General features: G+C 46.1%; 1 protein-coding gene across 1 annotated transcript; it reads left to right on the top strand.

The window, feature by feature from the left end:
- The first annotated feature begins 5,482 nt into the window (after positions 1-5,482).
- Positions 5,483-20,092, top strand: ARF1 (ADP ribosylation factor 1). The gene is made up of 5 exons (XM_058028818.1): positions 5,483-5,609; positions 15,050-15,229; positions 16,703-16,813; positions 17,312-17,436; positions 18,482-20,092. The coding sequence occupies exons 2-5, from the start codon at positions 15,082-15,084 to the stop codon at positions 18,641-18,643; spliced, it is 546 nt and encodes a 181-aa protein (XP_057884801.1). The 5' UTR covers positions 5,483-5,609; positions 15,050-15,081; the 3' UTR covers positions 18,644-20,092.
- The last annotated feature ends 1,564 nt before the right edge of the window (positions 20,093-21,656 follow it).

Below are 21,656 nucleotides of genomic sequence, written 5' to 3' on the forward strand. Positions count from 1 at the left end.
CCAGCCCACGGTGTTTGTGCTCCTGGGCTGAGATTTGGATCATTTGTCCTTTATAGTAAAATCAGGACCCCCAATGAAGGAATGATTGGCATCTGACTCCAAGGCTCTGGAATGCTGAACATTCACTTTATTAAAATTATATTATGTTATATTATATTATATTATATTATATTATATTATATTATATTATATTATATTATATTATATTATATTATATCATATTATATTATATTATATCATATCATATTATATTATATTACATCATATTATATTATATTATATTATATTATATTATATTATATTATATTATATTATATTATATTATATTATATTATATTATATTATATCATATTATATTATATCATATTATATTATATCATATTATATCATATCATATTATATCATATCATATTATATCATATCATATTACAACTATATTAAATAGATAAAATACCATACTATATCATACTTTATAAAGAATACTTTATAATTCTTATTAAAGAATGCTAAAGAAAACTCATGACTGTCTCCTGACAGTCAGGATACAGCTTTGTGTGATTGGTTAAGGAAACAAACCAATCTTCAGTAGAATCTAATTATCAAATGCTTTCAGGTAAATAATCTTCCAACACATTCTGCATGTTCACAAACACAAGAGTAATAAATTCATTTAAAACTGTTTTAATTATTCTTTTTAATTATTATTTTCTCTACTTTTCTTATAGCTTCTCTCTTCTCAGAGGGCACATGAACACCACAGTCCTTGGTGCCCAGCTGGAGCAGGAATTGTTTTGTCTCCCTGCTCTGTGCACAGAGCTCACCATTCCATAATATGAAGCCCAGACCCTCACACTAAAGCAGCACAGAATGTGAAAAAATGTAAAAGCTGAAGCCTGAGGCATCCCAGCTCCCTCCTGAGGTGCCACCACCATCTCCTCACAGCCAGGTCACCCTGCATGCCACCGAGCCGTGAAGAGCAGCTGCTTCCAAGCGAATGAGGATAAAAAATGAGGCAGAGAGAGCTGAGGCAATTTCCCCACCATCCCTGGAGGCGGTGTCAGGAGCACGGAGCTGATCTGCTCCCTCTGCTCTCAAAGGTTCTCCAGCTGAGTGGGCCCTTCTGCCACCTAAACCAGCTCTGGGAGGAGAAACCACAGCAAAATAAAAGCTCTGCCCGTGAATATTCTTGGTTTTCCTGCCTCTCCATGCAGCTGTGAAGAGCTTTTCTTGCTTTCCTCCTCTTTCCACCTTCCTTTCCCTTGCAGGATGGTGGAACACGAGCAGCAACATTAGCTCTGTCATCTCTCCAACAGCCCAAGCCCATCTAGAGGTGACCCCAGGAGCACAGATCCCTGGAATCGTGGCTATTTTGGGTAGGCAACACAGCAAATTGCTGGAGGGGGGTGGAGGGTGCTGTAATTTCTCAGCTCCTGTGCGTAATTGCAATTCTCACCTCGAGGTGAGAGACTCAGAGGTGAGAAATCCTCAACCTGACAGCAGCCAGGAGCTCCAGGGCAGCAGAAAACAGAGCAGTGAGGGGTCCCCATGTCCTTCAGCCTCTTCCATCCCAAAATTACTTTTCCATCACCACCAGGAGGGATTTCATGGTCAGACATCGCTGCTCAGGGGTCTCCACCACCCCTTTTTTCCAAATATTCTCGCCAAGAAATCCTCAACCTGACAGCAACCAGGAGCTCCAAGGCAGCAGAAAATGGAGTAGTGATGGGTCCTGGTGTCCTTCTGCCCCTTCCACCCCAAAATTAGTTTTCCATCACCACCAGGAGGGATTTCATGCTTGGACATCGCTGCTCAGGGGTCTCCACCACCCCTTTATCCCAAATATTCTCACCAAGAAATCCTCAACCTGACAGCAGCCAGGAAGTCCAGGGAAAACGGAGCAGTGATGGGCTCCCATGTCCTAGAGCCTCTTCCACCCTTTTGGGATGGGTTCCCACCCCAAAATTGCTTTTCCACCACCACCAGGAGGGATTTAATGCTTGGACATCGCTGCCACCTGCTCAGGGGTGTCCATCACCCCAATATCCCAAATATTCTCACCAAGAATCTTCTCAATAAAGTCAGCTTGCCCACACTTGGGAGAAAAGATTATTTTGGGGGACCCTGAAGCAAGAGCAGATCCAGCCTGTGGTGATTTTCCCTGGGGGAAGATGCAGAAGGAAAAGCACAGCTTGGGAAGAGCTCTGAGACTCCAGGTGATATTTTTATAACCTCAGAAACCTCCTTGCACAAACACTTTTTTTTTTTCTTTTTTATTTATTTTTTTTTTTTTTAATCCAAAAGGGCAGCGAGAACAGGGTGTAGCTCAGCTGCAGATTTGTCATCAGAGGCTCCCAGCAGGGAGGAAAACTCTCCAGCTCCAAAGGGGCCATCCAGGAGAATCCAAGGGGTTTTCTGGAACCCTGCGAGCACCCAGAAAAAGGAGCAGATTTTGTCCTTCTCCCAAAAAGAAAAAAAACATGTTGTTTTTTTTTTTTTTTCTTAGGATGGAGGAAGCAAAGGGCACTTCTGAAAAAGAAACTGAGGCCTCTTTTCCTTCCACGAAGGCTGTGAGTCACAGGGCAAAGGGTTCCAGCCAGGAATGAATCAGAGGGATGAGACCTCGAGCTCAGCGTCCACTGAGGACGAGAATAATGAAATCAGAGTTTGAGGATAATGAAATCAGATCTCCCTGGTGATGGCTCATGGGTGATAATGTGAAATAAGAAATAACCTCCCCTGAGCTGCTCTGCAGCTGGACTCTCACCCCAGCAGGGTTGAGCATCTTCTCCCCTGAGCGAGCTAAAAGGAGGAGCTGCTCTGGGTTAAAAATAAAGCAAAAGGAAAAAGCTAAAAAAAAAAAAAAGTAAAAGAAAAGGAGAGAAGGGTTATTTTTAACTCAGAGCAGCCCTGATCTGGTTCAGTGCCCGGGCATGGAGACAGGGCTGGGAAATGAGGGCTGGGAAACCAGGGCTGGGAAACGAGGGCGGCTCTGCTCAGCTGTGCCCAGCAGGGATCTGGGGATGTGTGACCGTGTTCACAGGGGGCTGAGGATCTGACTCCATGTTTCACAAGGCTGATTTATTATTTAATGATATTTTTAATGTAATATATTACATTATAAATATCATTAAATAATAAAATATATTATACAATATATTTTAACGTAATATATTACATTAAAACTATACTAAAAGAATAGAATAAAGGATTTCATCAGAAGGCTGGCTAAGAATAGAATAGCAAAGAATGATAACAAAGGTTTGTGGCTCGGGCTCTGTGTCTGAGCCAGCTGACTGTGATTGGCCATTAATTAGAAACAACCACATGAGACCAATCACAGATGCACCTGTTGCATTCCACAGCAGCAGATAATCAATGTTTGCATTTTGTTCCTGAGGCCTCTCAGCTTCTCAGGAGGAAAAATCCTGAGGAAAGGATTTCTATTTGGGATTTTGCTGCTGGTTTGGAAGCAGCTTCCTCCTGTCACACACAGAGCCTCCCAGCTCAGCTCCTGCCCCAGGGCTACCCAAAATATCCAGCAATATCCAGCTCCTCCCCAGGAGCCCTGAGCAAGTGCAAAATCTCCTTTTTTCTCCCTAAATCTCACTGGGTATTTTTGGTTCAACTCTTACAGCAGCTCCTGGGGGCTGCTGTGTCCCAAATAGGTCCCAAATGCAGGGATAACCAGGGGACAGGGACATCTGTGACACCAATGGGAGCTGTCCAGGCCTGGGCATTGAGGTGGGCACCAATCTGTGCCCTGGAACAGCTCTCCTCTTCCTGAACCCCCATTTCAGCCAGCTGAAAAACAGGATTAATTTGATTTTTCAGCCTGTCCTTGCTGTCACTTTCTCAGCCCATCGGTGCTGCTGGTGCTGAGTGACCCTTTGGGAAGATTTAATGCAATTTAGGGGCTTTTTAAAGCAAATAATAATACAAATTTAAACCTGCTGCGCCTGGGGGTGGTGCCTCCCTGGAAGAAGCCCAGGGATGATTTTGCCTCCTGGCACCTCTCAGCCCTGTTGCTGCCATCTCTCTTGAGTGTGATCAAATTTTTTAAGGAAAAGAAGATTTTGGGCTCACTCCCATCTGCCTGTCTGCCTTCTCTGTAATCCTGGGTGATTTCAGCCCCATTGGACAGGGGATGGAGGTCTTTGAGGCACTCATTTCCTATGAGCATCAGGGGGAAATTTGGAAATAAGCAGTTTTGGTGGCTTCCTGCTTCTCATTAACAAAGGATTTAGTATTTAGCCTGGAACAGCACACTGCCTTGACTTATCTCAAATTTAACCCAAAACAGAGAGCAGATAAGTCTAAATTCATTGTGCACAGTTGTTTTTACAGCAACTTCTTGAGCTTTGGAACCATAGGCATTATTCTCTTTTTTGGAACCATGTGAATTATTCCCTTTCCACGTGGAGTTAAGATTCTGCTGTGCTGACCTGCTCCCTCTGTGCTGTGTGAGGTAAAATAAATTAATATTAGTTTAAACAATGAAAATTAATTGCTTAGGTAAAAAATAAATTAAAAGGGATTTTCCCTATGTGGGGAAACTGAGGCACAGAGAGGCTGGAGAAGCAGCCAGGGTGGGAGAGCTCAGAGAGGATTGCTGGTGGATTTGGGAATGGGGAATGGGGCAGGGAAAGGGGGAATGGTGTAAGGAAAGTGGGAATGGTGTAGGGAAAGGGGGAATGGTGTAAGGAAAGTGGGAATGGGGCAGGGAAAGGGGGAGTGATGAAGGCATGAGAGGAACAGCGCAGGGAAGAGGGAAGGAATGGTGCAGAGATGAAGGCACGGTGCAAGCAAAGGGGAATGATACAGGGAACGGGGTAATGATGAAGGGAAGAGGGAAGGAATGGTGCAGAGAAGGTGAAGGAATATGCAGGGAAAGGGGAACGGGACAGGGGAAGGAAGGGTACAGGGAAGTAAGAATAGAGCAGGGAAAGGGGAGGAATGGTGCAGAGAAGGTGAAGGAGCGCTGCGGGGAAAGGGGAACGGGGAAAGAACGGTGAAGGGAAGCGGGAACAGCGCAGGGAAAGGAGAACCGTGCACGGAAAGGGGAGGGCACAGTGCAGAGGAAGGGGAGCCGTGCAGGGAGGGCAGGCACGGTCCCGACTAACCCCATCCCATCGATCCCATCCCATCCCATCGATCTGATCCCATCCCATCCCCGCATCCCGCGGGATCCCGGCCCCGCTCCCGCTCCCCTCACGCGCCGCAGAGTGGGCGTGGCCATCTCACAGGCCACGCCCCCGCGCCTTTCAGGAGTGGATACTCACGCTATAGCCACGCCCACTCGCTCCAGGCCACGCCCCCGGTCTGTCTGATCTGACACTCTCGCCGTGCCCACGCCCACTGCGTCTCTACGCCACGCCCCCCGCGCATCCCGGCCCTGCGGCAGCCCGGTTTGGCCCCGCCCCCCGCGCGCAGGCCACGCCCCCCGCGCCCTCCTCGCCTCCCCGTGGTGCCTCGCGCGGGGCGGGCACTGACGTGGCCGCATCGCGCCGCCATCTTGTGCTCCAGGGCGGATCGCGGCCGGGGCGAGCGGGCTCCGAGCGGGACCCTCCGAGCGCAGCCAGACCCACGGCCCGCGCCTCCCGACGACGCCGGTGGGTTTGCCGACACCTCCTTCTTCCCTCCTTTCGAGCCTTTTTTCCCCCCTCCGCCTCGCCTCGCCGCGCCCCCGCCCGCATCCCGCGGCCTTGGCGCTGAGGCGAGGCGGGCGCTGAGGCAGCGGGGCCGGGCTGTTCTTTCCTCTTTTTTCGTTCTCGTTCCTTTTAATTCCTTCTCACTCCGTCTCATTCCTACTCATTCCTTTTCCCCCACAGACCCTGCAGGAGCGGTGCTGCTCCATCCGTGCCCCCCTGCACGTCTGTGGGGCCGGGGGTGGGGGGGGGTCGGGCCTTTCGCTTCCCTGCCGTGGGTGGGATGGGGTGGGAAGGGCCGGGATCCGGGATAGGCAGGGCTGGGAAAGGGGAATCGCTCCAGCTCGGCAGCAGCTGCACAAGGCCCCTCTCCGCTCCCTCTAGCGATGGGAGCCGACGGGATGGGTTTGTCCTCCCTTCCCCAAACTCGCTCATTCCGGCCCCTGCCCCGCCCGAGCAAGGAGCGGCGTTTCCTCCTTGTGCTCTCCCCCTGAAACCCTCGTGTGGCGGGGGAAAGCAGCCTCGGCTGGAGCTGCTGGGGCAGAGGTTGATTCTCTGTAAGCCCTCGGCTGCTGACTTGGTGCTTTTTTTGCCGGGCAGAGGAGTTGAGCTTTATCGTGGAGCAAACAACTCTTGTTTGCCGTGCATCGCCTTGCGTTGGGCGCTGTGGGAGATCAGCTTTCCTTGGCCCAGCAGCTCCCGGTGGGAGGATAAGGATATTAAATTCTGCCTGAAAACACTCCGTCGTGCCTCTGTGCGAGGCCAACGTGATACTTCGGGGCTGATAAAGTGATGGAGTGATAGCGCAGCGAGGCCAAAACTCAGCCTGGCCATAGAAACTGCCCCAAATGTTGTTGTGGTGCTTTTGACATTGACCTTGTGGCTCTGCCGCTCCGCTCCTGCCAAAGCAAATGCCGCAGGTTGATTACAGTCCCGGCCAGAGGTCTGCTGTTGAAATTGTGGCTTTGTCAATAACGAAAATTCCGAGTATTTGTTTAATGCTTTGAGCTCTGTCTTGCACCCCTTGGCAGGGTATTCCATTAACCTGATTTTCCAGGAGGAGAAACTCGAGGCAAAGTGGATTTTTCCAAGGTCATTCAGCAATCTTTCTTGCTATTTTTGCTGCTGATTTAGAGCGCTTCTGGGGGGAAAAAAAAAGGAAGTGTGGCTGAAGTGGAGGATTGCCGGTTTGCTTTTATTAATGGGGTTTATAATGGAATAAAACAGGAGTGTGGATAAAGGGGTTCTCTGAAAGGAAAGTTTCGGGGGTTGGTTTGATGCCGCTGATTTTCTCTGCTACAAACACGTCTGCAGTGCTGCTGGAATAATTGCTCTGGGTGAAAGGGTGAGGAAACTCACCTCGGGTGAACCTCTGCAACTCCAACCCCGCAGCTTTGCCAAGTCCCTCGGTGCTTCCTGCACCGACGGAACATCAGGAATTCAAACGGCTCCAAAGCAGGGCCGCCCTCCGCTCCGAAGAGCTCTGTGTTTGTGATGGAAATCCTGTTAAGAGTCCAAGCCCTGGGTGTAAATGGGCTGAGGAGGAGCTCGCCCGGGTTTCTCAGCGTTTCCTGGGTTGTGAAATAGCTGGAATGTGGCAGGGCCTGGCGGGAGCCGCGCTCCCTGTGAGTGTTAGTCACGCTGACCGAGCGGGGGGAGCACCAGGGAGCTTTGCGGGCTGTGTGGGAGTCGGGGCTGCGTTCTGCTCCTGGGGATTCACCAAACTCTGCACGAGGTTTGTACAGATAATTATCAGCTGAGCCATTGATGACTGAATCGGTGGAAGGAGGAGGAACTCCAAACGCAGGATTGCAGCTGAAATGGCAGTGGTGAAATTTAAACAACCAGCTTTGCACATCCCAGAGGTTTTTCTTTCTATTCTTTTTAAACGTGGGCTTTCAAGCAAGAATTCTTCAGGATTTCAGCAGCCTTCCCAAGCATCCAGCTTGCTTTCCAGTGGATAAATTTGGTGAACGTGAGCTAACTTTATCTGAAAAGAAATACTTCTGATTCTTTTTTTAGAAATCTCTTGGAAGTTCTGCTCCTGGAATGCTACAGAGCCTGTGCTGTTCCCTTTCTTTCTTTAACTGATGAGTAAAGAAGTTCAGAATCAGCTTCCTACTAGAGCAGCTGTTTTTTCTGTGTCATTCAGCATTTTTTCCTTTCCGATTTTATTCCTTATTTTGAACGCACGCAGACGTCGGAGGGGCTGTGCTGGAGCTTTGCTGATGTTTCAGTTCTCACAAAACCCTCGTGTCTGACAGCTTTCCTTCATCCCCTGCTCCTCTGCCTCACAGAGGCTCTGCTCTGACATTTCCCCCAAACCAAACCCAATTTCATTGCTGGATGGAGCTCTCCCGTGAGCCTTTGCCATTTCTGCTAGCAGTGTAAATGTTGATTTAGTGCCCAGTTCCCAGGAATGAATAACAGGATATTTGGCTTAAAATTGGAGATTTTGAGCTCAGGAACAATTCAGCCTCAAAACTAAAAAAAAACCCACCCCAACTGTGCACTGCTTATCTTAAAGAAAAGAAATCCTCTGTACCCACCAGTTCTCACACCAGTGTGCCCAGTGCTGAACTGGTGAGCAGAAAGCAGAAACCCCAAGGCCATTCTTGGGGTTCACAACTTCATTTTTGGCACCACAATATTTCCTGAGCAGGCAGGACATGGATGCAGCTCCCTCTGTGCTTTTTGCCTGTCAGCCTGTCCTTTTTCAGATATTTTATTTTGCTATTATTCCTGGGGTTTGTAGTGGAATAAAATAGGAGCACAGCTATATGGATAAAGGGGTTCTCTGCAAGGAAAGTTTCTGGGCTTGGTTTGATGGCACTGATTTTGTCTGCAGTGCTGGAGGGCCCTGTTGGAATGATTGCACTGGGTGAAAGGGTGAGGAAATTCACTCACCTGTGTCCCTTCTGGTTTGTGTGCTCCCAAGTGTATAAATCTGTAAATAACTGGAAGTTTGGTTGTGAAACAGCAGCAGTTTGGTTTCCCTGCTCGAGGGTGAGAATGAGGAGTGATTCTGATTTGGGGTTTGAGTATCAAGTCAAGCAGCCCACTCTGATCCTGGAGCTTTTTATTCTGGGTGTTTTAGGAGTGAGTTGTTCTCATGTCTGAGAAACAGGCATGACCCCAAAGGAAACTTTCCCCATTTTATCCTTGTTTTGATATTGTAAGTGAAATTGTTTTGTGTTTTCTTCCACTTCAAGGCCAGTTCTGTCAGGAGAATGTTCCAGCATGAAGGAATGTCCTGTGTGGGGAAGGTGTGTGCACAGGGGGTGTTTTCAGTCCTGTGTGGGGAAGGTGTGTGCACAGGGGGTGTTTTCAGTCCTGTGTGGGGAAGGTGTGTGCACAGGGGGTGTTCAGTCCTGTCTGGGGAAGGTGTGTGCACAGGGGGTGTTCAGCCTCCCTGGGTTAAAGCTGCTGGTCAGGGAGCTTTCCTGTCCCCTGGACTCCTGTCCTCCCCTGCCTTGGGCACACACATTGCTTTTGGAGCCCTTTTTAGTTGAGCCCTGCAAGCCTTTGGCCACCAAATCCAGCAGTTGTGTGTGTTTAACTGGGATTTCACTGCTTTTTCCCTCAGATAACCAGTTATGGTCCTTCAGGACCTTTTCCATGCCAGGCTTGGCAGAAACGCCCCCAGTGTAACTTGGGGAAAAGGTGCCAGTGGTCAGTGTGGATCTCCACAATTGACACTCCTCTGGTTCTAATCATTAAAATGATCAAGGACTGAGGACTGATATTAATGAGGAGCTGTGGGAAGATGATGTTGCCATGGCCTCTCTGGCAGAGCTGTTTGTGCAGGATCATGAATCACCTGGTGAACAAAGGGCCAGCCTGCCTGCTGGCTCTCCCACATGTAATCCATCCCTCCTCGGGCTGATGTGGCCCACAGAGCTCAAATAAAAATGATCTCAGCTCAATTTCAGTGTGAAGGCCCCACAGTGGAAGGCTTTGAGTGGATTTCATCTCTCAGCTCAGCAGATGTGCAAGGGCAGTAAACAGTTCCTAAAAATAGTTGAATATAACTGTACTGGGATAGTGTTGGCTATATATAAAGAGATGTTTCCAAAATTTGCTGTAACAGAACACTCGAATCTGTAAAGAAATGGTTTCAAGTTGAAGAGAACACATCAGTGCTGTTCCCTGCTGAGTGGGGGTGTGAAACTCTGAAAATCCTGAATTTGAGCAGTGTTCTATTCTTGCTGGATCTCTCCTCACATTCTCCTTTAAATCACACTTTATATCGTTAATAACAAGCTGTCGGGTTAGGTTTGCACTTGGAATTATTTGCCAGTTGTTCTTGAATGTTGCACCAACAGCTGTTGGAGTTGCATGGGTTTTTTAAAAAATGCATTCTCACCTCTTATTTGCACATTGCTTTGGTGATCAGTTGTGTGAATATTTTGCCTCTCTTGATAATTTAATTTAAAACATTCTAGAATGTTATAAATGAGAAAGAATGATCCAGGCCAAGCAGTGACAACTGGCTGAATTTCAAATCAATATTTCTGCTAAATGGCAAATTGATTCATTTTTATTCCCTGTGACTGATAGAACCTGTATGTTAATACCTGGTTAGGAATTCTGGATTTGGGGCTTTTCTAGTTGGTTTAGACATGGAGCTAACAAGTAGATTTTCCTTTAAATTGAGATGGAATTTTGCTGGTGAATCCATTGCTTTTCTAAACAGGCCAGTTTTACTTGCCAAGGTGCAGGAAGGAGATTTTTGTTAAACCTGCAGCTTTTGGGGGTTCTCCCTGTGTTTAATATTTAACATTGAAGCTGTGGAGCTCAGTGTGTGCCACTGGTGTTTATCTCTCCTTAAAAATGGCATTGAAACAGGATGGGGACAGCAAATACCCCACAGACAGCAAATGCCCTCTGTCCCTGTGGGCAGGGGAGGAGCTGAGGCTTGAACTTGCCTTGATTTTATCAGCACCATAAAATCCTGCAATGGTTTGGCTTGGAGGGGACCTTGGAGCTCTGCTGGTTCCACCCCTGCAGTGTTTGTGGCTGCTGGGATTCTCACATTGCCACAATGCTGGGTTGGAACACGTGCAGAGTTTGGAGCTTTATTTATTCCCTGTGGGAGCCTCGTGTGCTGAGTGCTGTGTGTAGAAGGGAAATAAATGGATTTTGTACTGCAGTATAGTTTGTAATAATGCATGTGGTGTCCTCTCATTTTGGCTCTGGTGTGTTTAAAGAAATTTAAATGGAACGATTCCTGTCTCAGGGAGGTCTGATCTCTAACTTTTCCTGAGGTGTAGAGCTGAGGTTCTGTGGGAATTTTAAGGTTTTTTTGCTCTCTTTGGTCATACACCCGTGGGGGTGTTCACCAGGCGCACCCAAGGAGTTTGCAGGTCAAGCAGCACATTGAACATCTGATGATACCAGCCTGAATGAAATGACTTTAATGCATTTAAACATAAAATTCTGCAGCATGATGAATTGTTTAGTGCTCTTTGGCCTTGAGCTATCCCTCAGAGCTCTTTTTCTAACCACCTCCAATTAATAAAAGCAGATTCTGCTTTTCCTCATGGGCCATATCACTGTAACAAGGCCGGGCTGCTGCTGCTGCAGACTCTCATTCATTTTTAACTCCTCTCTGCAGAAGGCTGCCTGTGAAGGCTCCCTGTTCTCCTCAGGGCTCCTCTCAGTGTGTCACTTAGCAGAGAACGGGCAGCTGAAAACACTTTTGTTTCATGAAACGAAACTGCAATTTCCCCTTTGAAACGCGCTGCTGTTTACCCACCCATGGCACACTGTGCCTCGGCCCAGGCTGCCCGACGGCTTTAGCGCTGCTCAGGGGCAGTGAAATGTGTTGGAGGGACAGACGGACGGACACGCTGCTCTGGCTCTGCTCGGGGGTGCTGAGGGAGAATCCACACCGAGCTCTGTGAAAATCCTCGGTGCCGTTCATTCAAATCGTTCCCTTTCACACTCAAATGTTCCCGCTCAGCCTGAGGGATCCCTCCTTTGAAGATGTGCTCGAGCACTGCAAGCAGCTCACAAATCGGAGTCTTTTATGTTTTCAGAAGTTTTATCCAACTTGTGCTCCTAAAAGGGTCGGTGGAGCAGTTACTGACAGCATTCAGGAGGAAGTTAAATTCAGTGAGGAATACAGGAAGTTAAATTCAGTGAGGAATTCAGGAAGTTAAATTCAGTGAGGAATTCAGGGCAGCTCACAAATCGGAGTCTTTTACGTTTTCAGGAGTTTTATCCAACTCGTGCTGTCAGCAGTTACTGACAGCATTCAGGAGGAAGTTACTTTCAGTGAGGAATACAGGTATTGGTGAGACAAGGGGTGATGGTGATAATGCCTGAAAGATAACAGGTTTTTTTGTTTGATAAATGAGAAAATTGAAGGCTTTTCAAGCCGTGCACGTTCTCCTGGTGCAAGCAATGGGCTGGGGTGGGAATTGAAGGCAGAGGGAGCAGTCCTGTGATCCCTCAGCTGAGCTGAATTAACCCGGGCGGTTCCCGTGGCTCTGCAGGGGGAGAGGGAGCAGCACAAACCCTGAGTGTGAGTTCCTTCCTGTGGGAAAAGATTCCTGCTCGGGGACCCTGCCCCAGCCCCGTCCAACAAAACCCCCATGGGAACCAAAACAATTTGTTTTACTGATTGATTTCTCCTGGTTTTTATTTTTTTAGACAGCAAGGATTCAGCTACTTTTTAGTCAACTTGTAAACATGCTTTTCTTGCAGGAGTGGGCTGTAAACTATACTGTGCTGCCTGTAAAAATAAATGTGACTTTTTGTAATGCCACCTACCCTGAAGCACCAAATAAAGTTACAGACTCGCTTTGGATAGGAGGGATGGGGAAGAGAACAAGAGGGGAGCTGGAAACCAAGTGCTTAAATAGATCTTAACTTCTTAGTCTTCACAAAAAGTAAAAATAGGGAGGCTGCTGGTGTAAAAGCAGCTTCAGTGGCAAAGGGCAGGCTTGACCTGGAAATTGCTGCCAGGAAAAGAGGGATCTAACAGGATTCAGTGCTGGTAGTGCCAAGTACCAGCAGCTTGTTCAGCAGCCTGGGCTCCTCCAGTGTGTGCAGAGCTCTCCTGGATGTAAATGACAGGGTTTTGTAGGATTTTGCTCTTTTTACTAATTACTGTGATCAGTCCAAGCATCTGATAACTGGTTATGCTTTTAAAGGTGTGCAAAGCAAAGAAGGGCATTCATTGTGCAGCCCTCTGAGCTTCCCTGGCCGTGAGAGTTCCTGCAGGCAGGATCTGTGGGCTCTGCTGAAGGTCACAGGCCAGGCCTGGCTGCTGCTCTCCAGATGAAGCAGGACATGGAGGTGGCATGAGCAGCCAGACAAAGGGAAGCTTTGCAGCCTCCCTGCCCTCCAGCACGCTGGGATGGGAGATTTCCTGCTGTGGAGAAACCAGGACTGCAGCAAAACTGTTTTCTCTGCTTCCTAATGAACCTTCCTGTTTATACAGCCTTCATATATTCCAGTGGGGGTGGGATATCCATGGTGGTGTCGCAGAAATACAAAAGGAAATGGTAGAATAATAGAAGTTTGAAACCTCCCCTTTGGTTTTAATCCCCAGTCTGGTTTGTAGAGGAGTTGAGTTTTAAAGCTTCAGTCATACAAAATAAACAAATCTTTGACTCAGCTGCTGTGTGGGGATTGACGTCCTGGAGTGGACTCTGAACTTCCCTGTGCAGCTGGGAGTGCTCACACACGAGGCTTGGTTAATGGGACAGAGTTGAATTTTGGGTTCAAAATTGTGTCCAGAAAAGCTCATGAAGAGGACAGAGCTGCTGAGCCTCTCCCAGTGCAGGCTGAGGCAGCCTCAGATTGGGCAGAGTGGGGAAAGGAAAAAGGAAAAAGCTTTTGTGGTGAGCTGTGCTTGTCAGTCCAAATCCTGCTTTCGTGTTCCTAAATAGATATTCTGTAAAGATAAATAGAATATATATTCTGTAGAGATAAATAAATAGGTATTCTGTAGAGATAAATAAATAGGTATTCTGTCGAGATAAATAAATAGATATTCTGTCGAGATAAATAAATAGATATTCTGTCGAGATAAATAAATAGATATTCTGTCGAGATAAATAAATAGATATTCTGTCGAGATAAATAAATAGATATTCTGTAAAGATAAATAAATATTCTGTAAAGATAAATAAATAAATATTCTGTAAAGATAAATAAATAAATATTCTGTAAAGATAAATAAAATCGATATTCTGTAAAGATAAATAAAATCGATATTCTATAAGGATAAATAAATAGATATTCTGTCGAGATAAATAAATAGATATTCTGTCAAGATAAATAAAATATATATTCTATAAGGATAAATGAATAGGTATTCTGTGTAGATATTCTGTTCTCTTTCTAGGGAAAGTTTCGCTTCATCATGAAATACAGAATATTTCCAGAGATGATTCAAACTTCATGTTATGCTTTACATTTGGTTTGGTTTACAGGAAACTCACGCTTTGAACGGTGCATCTCATCTGAAAGTTGAATTTTCAGTTGGGTTCTGTCTTTTCTTGCACTGACACCTGAGAGCTTCTGTCGCAGCCTCAGGAGGTGTGAGCAGTCCCTGTGCAGGGCCTGAGCTCCCAGGCACAGCAAGGGATGGAATCTGCTGGGGTTTCAGTGCTGCTGGGGCCTTGCAGGAGGGAGTTTGGGCTGGGATGGGTCCCCAGGGCACGGGGAGGGGTGAGAGGTGCAGAGCAGAGCAGCTCCCCTCAGGAAGCTCCTGCTGTCCTGAATCTCTGCAGTCACAGGCAGCAGAGGGAAGTGCTCACCCCTGAACTGCTCCTTTCACGTCCCGGTGATTCTCCGTGGTTAACCTGATTCAGTGTGGGTTTGTTTCCTACAGCAGCTCTCCCTCCGCTGCTAACGAGAGTAACTGCTCTGTGTTTGTGCTCTTCACACACCATTTCCTCGGGATGGAGAGGAAGGAAACTCTTCTGAGTAGGAGAAAATCCAAGCTGTATGCAGAGTTTCCTTCCCAAATGAATCACCAGCTATTGCTTGCTAAGCAGAAATGTGTTATCTGCAGTTCAGTTTGTTTAATGGTGACACTTTGCTGCAGATCAGCTGTCCCATAACAATGGGGAGCAAAGTACCTGAAGTGGTCAGCTGGGTGAATTCTGCAAACAAGAGTTTGAGAACAACAATTAATGCTGAAATCTCTGAAAGAATATTTGAAACATTTCAGGCACTTCAAGCTGAGTCATTTCATGAGCACTGAGTTTTAGCACATCTGTTCATTTTTGTGTTGCTTCAGTATGGAGAAAATGTTCAGTGGTGCCTGGGGTGTCTATAAATGATTCACATTATCTCTTACTTTGCTATTTTTGTGGGTTTTTTACGTTATTATTCTCACAACTGTTGGTAACTCATGATGATACTCTGATCTATTTTTCCTCCAGACTTCACTGGCCAGAGAGAACACACCTGAACCATGGGAAATATTTTTGCTAACCTCTTCAAAGGCCTTTTTGGCAAAAAAGAAATGCGGATCCTCATGGTTGGCCTGGATGCTGCAGGAAAGACAACTATTCTATACAAACTTAAACTTGGTGAAATAGTAACTACTATTCCTACTATAGGTAAGAGTTTTGTGTTTCTCTGACTCGTGCCTTGGAGATTTGGGCCTCAGCTGGTTTGGCAGAACAACTTGTTAAAGCTGTGGTGTGAAGGCACAGCCAGATATTCTGCCATGGGAGGAGATTGTGACTTTTGTCACTCCCCTCCCTGTATCATCACTTGGGGAATGAGCCTTTGTGGGCCACAGAAAGACAATTTGTGTCCCAGCTGTGGTGGCATCCTGTCAGACTGAGTAGCAGAGGGTTCATCTTCTCTTTTTTCTCTTTTTATTGGAAGATATTGAGATTTGCAGTGCTGAAAACCCAGGGGAGATTGGGGAGTTTTGTTGGTTGGTTGCAGGAGGGGGTTGGTTCCTTTGGGGGTTTGCTTTTTGCTTTCTTTAAAGTTTAATTTTGTTCCTTTGGGGTTTAGTTTTTTGGTTCCTTTGGGGTTTAGTTTTCAGTTTTTTGGGGCTTGTTTTTCAGTTTTTTGGGGTTTGCTTTTTGCTTTCTTTGGGGTTTGCTTTTTGCTTTCTTTGGGGTTTATTTTTCAGTTTTTTGGCGTTTATTTTTTTTGGTTGCATTGGGGCTTAGTTTTTTGCTTTCTTTAAAGTTTAATTTTTGGTTCCTTTGGGGTTTAGTTTTTGGTTCCTTTGGGGGTTTTTTTTCAGTTTTTTGGGGTTTGCTTTTTGCTTTCTTTCGGGTTTATTTTTCAGTTTTTTGGCGTTTATTTTTTTGGTTGCATTGGGGTTTAGTTTTTTGGTTCCTTTGGGGTTTAGTTTTTCAGTTTTTTGGGGTTTGGTTTTTGCTTTCTTTGGGGTTTGGTTTTTGCTTTCTTTGGGGTTTATTTTTCAGTTTTTTGGTGTTTATTTTTTTTGGTTCCTTTGGGGTTTATTTTCTTTTGTTGCATTGGGGTTTAGTTTTTTGGTTTCTTTGGAGTTTATTTTTTTGGTTGCATTAGGGTTTGCTTTTTGGTTGCTTTGGGGTTTAATTTTTGGTTGCTTTGGGGTTTAGTTTTTTGGTTGCATTGGGGTTTAGTTTTTTGGTTCCTTTGGAGTTTATTTTTTTGGTTGCATTGGGGTTTAGTTTTTTGGTTCCTTTGGGGTTTATTTTTTGGTTGGGGTTGGTTTTGTTGTTTCTTTGCGGTTTTGTTGTTTGGGGAGTTTGTTTCTTTTGGGTTTTTTTGGTTTTTTGGGGTTGGTTTTTTGTTAGTTTGTTGTGGTTGCTTGTTTGGGATTTTTTTTGTTCATTAAGGGGTTTTTTAAGGCAACACAGCTTGTTTGTTGTAGCTGCTCATGTAGCAATTAGATTTATCCAGTGGGTGATGGTGGGAGCAGCACAAGCTGGTTTTCCTTCAAGAGCTTCAGCTCAGGATTCTGCTGCTTTAAAGCAGCTCCAATTTGAAGTGAATTTTTTAAATGATCACAGTCTTGAGTGTGCCCTGCTAATCACAGCAGCTATATTGAAGTGAGATTTATGCCACAATCTCTTTTTTAGGTTTCAATGTGGAAACAGTAGAATACAAGAACATCAGCTTCACAGTGTGGGACGTGGGCGGTCAGGACAAGATCAGGCCCCTGTGGCGCCACTACTTCCAGAACACACAAGGTGAGGGAGCTCCCCTCCTCATCCCCAGCTCTCCTGGGGCTGACTGAGCTGTTTGGCTGTCTTCCTCAGTTCATTTTGCAAGTTTCTTGGAGGAGAATGGAAATATTTGTTATTATAAAAGGTGTGTTTGTGTGCTGCAGGTTCACAGAGGGATGGGAAGGATTCCACAAACCAGTCTTCCTTGTCCTTCTGACTCAGGAGTTTTTTCTTCTGTCAGCATCACAGCTCTGCCCTCATTTCAAAGCAGAGTCTGTACTTAAAGCTCTGCAGCCCCATGAACTGGGAGTTTGTCACTTGTGTCACTGCTGGGTCTTTTTGTGTGTGTCTGAGTCCTGTCACAGCATTTCAGGGGCTGCTGCTCCCTGGAAAATGGGTTTGTAGAAAGAATAACCAAGTTGCAAAAACAAATGCAATCCAACACCAGTTTTCACCAACTTTCAGCAAGAACAGATTTTCTGACGTGAGACTTCAAGTTTATTTATTTTTGCTTATTTCTAGGTCTGATTTTTGTGGTTGACAGCAATGACAGAGAACGTGTGAACGAGGCCAGAGAAGAGCTTATGAGAATGTTGGCAGAAGATGAGCTCAGAGATGCTGTTTTATTAGTGTTTGCTAACAAACAGGTATGCCCAAGAAAGGTGTCTGTCTGTCTGTCTGAACCCTTGAAAACTTCCACCATCCTTGTGAGTGCCAGATCTTGAGCTTGGTTTTCATATTTTCAGTGTAATGATAAATAACTCTGAGTAAATGACCATTCAGGTATGTTGAAGGGAGAAAAAATGGATTAAATTCTCATTTGAAAGGAGCATCCTTCTAAATAGACTTGGCCAAGAGAATCACATTAGGAGATTTACAAACTGTGACTTTTAATTATATGTGTTCACTTGCAGCAACACATATATTATATATTAGAATTTGAGGTGAGTTTTACAAAGTTTTAGTTCCTTAAAAGACCTTGACTGAACAGTCAGGTGTCAGCAGTCATTTGCCTTCCAAGTGTTTTTGAGAATCCTAAGGTCCTTCTCACACAATTTTCATTATGCTTCAATCGTTTTGAAGTGTGGGCTTGGAATTGTGAGCAGTGTCAGCACTGTGGGAATGGCTGGATAATACTCAAATATTCCATAATGTTGATTTAGATTAGGTTGCTAAACCTTGGAGGTTTTTTTTCTCAGTGTTGGGGAAATAGCTTGAATATCACAGTAATCCAGTGGGGTTTTCTGAAAGAGAAGATTTGAGAGCTCTTTAAAGCTGGTGATGGAGGAGTGGGGAATTGTGACTGTGTTCACAGGGGTCTGAGGATGAGGGCAGAGATGAGGATCTGACTCCATGTTTCACAAGGCTGATTTATTATTTTATGATATATATTACATTAAAAATATACTAAAAGAATAGAAGAAAGGATTTCATCTGAAGGCTGGCTAAGAATAGGAAGGAATGATAACAAAGGTTTGTGTCTCTCTCTGTCTGAGCCAGCTGACTGTGATTGGCCATTAATTAGAAACAACCACACGAGCCCAATCTCAGATGCACCTGTTGCATCCCACAGCAGCAGATAATCAATGTTTGCATTCTGTTCCTGAGGCCTCTCAGGAGATAACAATCCTGGGGAAAGGATTTTCCATAGAGATGTGTGTGCCAGGGAATGACTGTGGTTGCTCCCCGCAGGACCTGCCGAACGCCATGAATGCAGCAGAAATCACAGACAAACTGGGACTGCATTCCCTCCGCCACAGGAACTGGTACATCCAGGCCACCTGTGCCACTAGCGGAGACGGTCTCTATGAAGGACTGGACTGGTTGTCCAATCAGCTCAGAAACCAGAAATGAAACCATAAACCTTCCTCTTCCCTCTTTTTCCACCCTCCCTCTTATCTCCTCCTACTCGCCCTTCGCTTTACTCTAATGTGGCAAACTGTGCTACTTTGTGGTATTGAGTGCCGGAAGCTGTTTTCATTTCTTTTTTGTCACAGTATATATTGCATCATGCTGTAAATGTGGCAAATACAAGCCTGAAAACAGTTAGGTTTCTTATTTAATGTAAATAGTTTTTGTTTCCAATGAGGCAGTTTCTGGTACTCCTATGCAATATTACTCAGCTTTTTTATTGTAAAGAATCGAGTCACTGTTTAGTACCTGGAAGGGAATTCAGTGGGTTAATAACTAAGGGTTGCCAGTGGTCCTTGTGCAGTAGAGCTGGATTCCATCTTGGTTGGGTTGTGAGATCTGTGAGATCCATTTTGGTGGTTGGTTTTTAACCTGAATTCTGTATTTTTTTAAATAGACAAGGAAAAGTAAAAACACTTAAAAACACACAAACGTTTGACATCGCTTCTGCTGCTCCAGCTCTAACGTGGTGACTCTTGATTCTTTTGAAAGGGTGAAGCAATGACTGACACCCAATTAGCTTCATCTGCTTAATGAACAGATCATAATTAGTAGATCTCTGGCTCTTTCTGTAGCTCGTAGTCTGTGCTCATCTCCGTTTACAACCGTTCAAAGATTTGCTGGGCCTGGTTTAGATGAGCTTTGCAGACTCATGCTAAACATCTGACTTTTGGTTCAGGTGAGATTTCTCGTTTCCATTGAACTTGAATCATTTCCAGAAGTCGACATTTTTAGCCTGTCATATTTGTCAAAAAGTGTTTTGTACTTTTCTTGTGCTTAAACCACTCCAGAAGGCAAAACCTTTCCACAGGAAGCACAGCCTGTCCTAGTCCTAAGCTCTATAGGCAGAAAGTACTGTACTTAACGTAAGAATTGCCATGAAAAACACCAAACATCTATGTATAGTGTCTAGGGAAAAAATAAAAACAACAAAAAGCATGAGAGTTTGGAGAGTCATTCCACTCTACGAGTATTCAATCCCATTTTGGAACAATCCCATATCTGTATATGTGTGAAAACCCTTGGCATCCCTCATACTGCAAGGTTCAGATTTGCCATCAGAAAAATAAAAAAAAGACCTCTTTACTTTTCTTTTGTATTTTGATAAACACTGAAGAAGCTGGAGCTGTTAAACTTTAACTCGAGGAACTATCAGAACTGGTTTATTTAGTGTTGTGGAAACCTTTATTGCTTTCAATACACAACTAGTAATCAACTGTTTTGTATACTTGTTTTCAGTTTTCATTTCGACAAACAAGCACTGTAATTAAAGCTATTAGAATAAAAATCTCTTAACTATTTCATGTTTTTTATGCCTTGCTGTTCATTCGATCATCTTGGCAGAATCATAATTAAAATACTTGTTGAATAAAAAGTTTCATGAAACTTGCACTGGTATCGTGTTGGTTTGTATCATCTTTCTGCAGGGGATCTGTGAAAATTTGCATGAAAATGTGAGGAAATCTGTGTTTTCCAAGAAATGAATCATTGCTGGTTGGAAGCCTGCAGGTGAAATGGTGGCTGGGGTTTGTTGGCTTCTGCTGGAGTAACTGTTGCCTCTTGAGCTTCATGGGTTGTTCCTCCTGGTCCCAGTTAATTACAGATCTGTGAATTAGCAGTTCTGTGAGGGGAAATAGGAATTCCACCTTGCTAAGTGCTTTGTTTTGCATTTTCCCTTTCTGCAGTTCTGTGGATGTGGGACAGAGCTCCTCCTCCTCTGGGTGATCCTGCTGCCTTCCCTGGCAGCTGCAGCTTCTCCTCCTCTGGGTGATCCTGCTGCCTTCCCCGGCAGCTGCAGCTTCTCCTCCCTCCCCAGTGCTCAGCTCAGGCTGCTGCCAGCTCCTGGCTGCTCTCCTGCTGCAGCAGCTGCAGCTCCCCCGTTGCACTGGGGAGCTGGAGGATCAAAGGTCTGTCCTGCAGGTTGGAGAGCAAATCCCCTCTGGGGGAACCTGGGACAGGAGTACAGGGTAAACAGCACTGGGCAAACTGGGATCACAAACCTCCTGCAAGTCAGGAATCCACCTTGCAATTTCAGGCTGGGAATCAGGGTATTTGCATCCCTAATAGAGCAGGACAGCTCTTTATTCCTGTTCTGGGAGGGAATTGAACTCAAAGGGCCAGCTGGGTTAGGGTGCTGCTGCTCTGCATGCAGGATCTGCTGTGGAAAGCAGAGAATGTGGAGATGTTATTGGAGCTGTGGGTGCTCTGCCCTTTGCTGTGCCCAGGCTCTCAGGCTGGAGTTTGGGCCACCCAGCAGCTGGGCACGGGCTGGCTCAAGCCCAGTGGCCCAGGGATTGGCAGCAGCTGGGCAGGGAGGCTCTGGGGTGAGCAGGGCTGGGGCTGGGCTCCTTTACCCTCTGCCCCCTCCGTTTTGGCTTCCCCTGTTTCTCAAACTGATCTTGGTTTGAGTGTGAGAGAGCAGGAGAAAGCCCAGGAGAGCTGAACTGAGCTGGGCCAGCAGTGCTGCTCCCTCTGGGCACACCCACACCTGTCCCTGTGCCGAGGGGCTGTGGGTGCCCAGCACCCTGCCCAGCCCTGCCACCCATCCAGCCAGAGCTTGGCACTGAGGGTGGGGTGTGGGAACCCATGGAAGAGCAGCACTCTGGGCTTTGTGGGGCTTTTCTCTGCTTGCTGTGCTGTTCCACAGTGGGATGTTCCCTGCAGGCTCCAGCCACGGTTTGGATCCCAAAATCCCCTGGAGGTGAGCCAGAGCAGGGCCAGAGCTCCTGCCCAGGGAGTGCCCAGCTGTGCCCTGGGGATCCCTGGCATGGCTCAGGAGCTGCCAGCCCCAAAAATCGCTGTGGGGTGGGGTGGGATCACCACAGGCTGTGACAGCTCTGCAGCATCTCCCAGTGCTGGGACAGAAGGGCTTTGTGAGCTCCTGAGCACGGTGCCACTGGGCTTTTGTCCACCGAGGCACACAAACCCTCCCTGTGTGCAGTTGCATCGTTAATTA

The sequence above is a fragment of the Melospiza georgiana genome, chromosome 1 (assembly GCF_028018845.1).
Source record: "Melospiza georgiana isolate bMelGeo1 chromosome 1, bMelGeo1.pri, whole genome shotgun sequence".
Classification (NCBI taxonomy): Eukaryota; Metazoa; Chordata; class Aves; order Passeriformes; family Passerellidae; genus Melospiza; species Melospiza georgiana.

Excerpts from the sequence above, each read along its gene's own strand:
- ARF1 (XM_058028818.1), top strand. The coding sequence starts at position 15,082 with ATGGGAAATATTTTTGCTAACCTCTTCAAAGGCCTTTTTGGCAAAAAA. Across the intron at positions 15,230-16,702 it reads AACTACTATTCCTACTATAG|GTTTCAATGTGGAAACAGTA; the intron begins GTAAGAGTTTTG and ends TCTCTTTTTTAG. Across the intron at positions 16,814-17,311 it reads CTACTTCCAGAACACACAAG|GTCTGATTTTTGTGGTTGAC; the intron begins GTGAGGGAGCTC and ends GCTTATTTCTAG.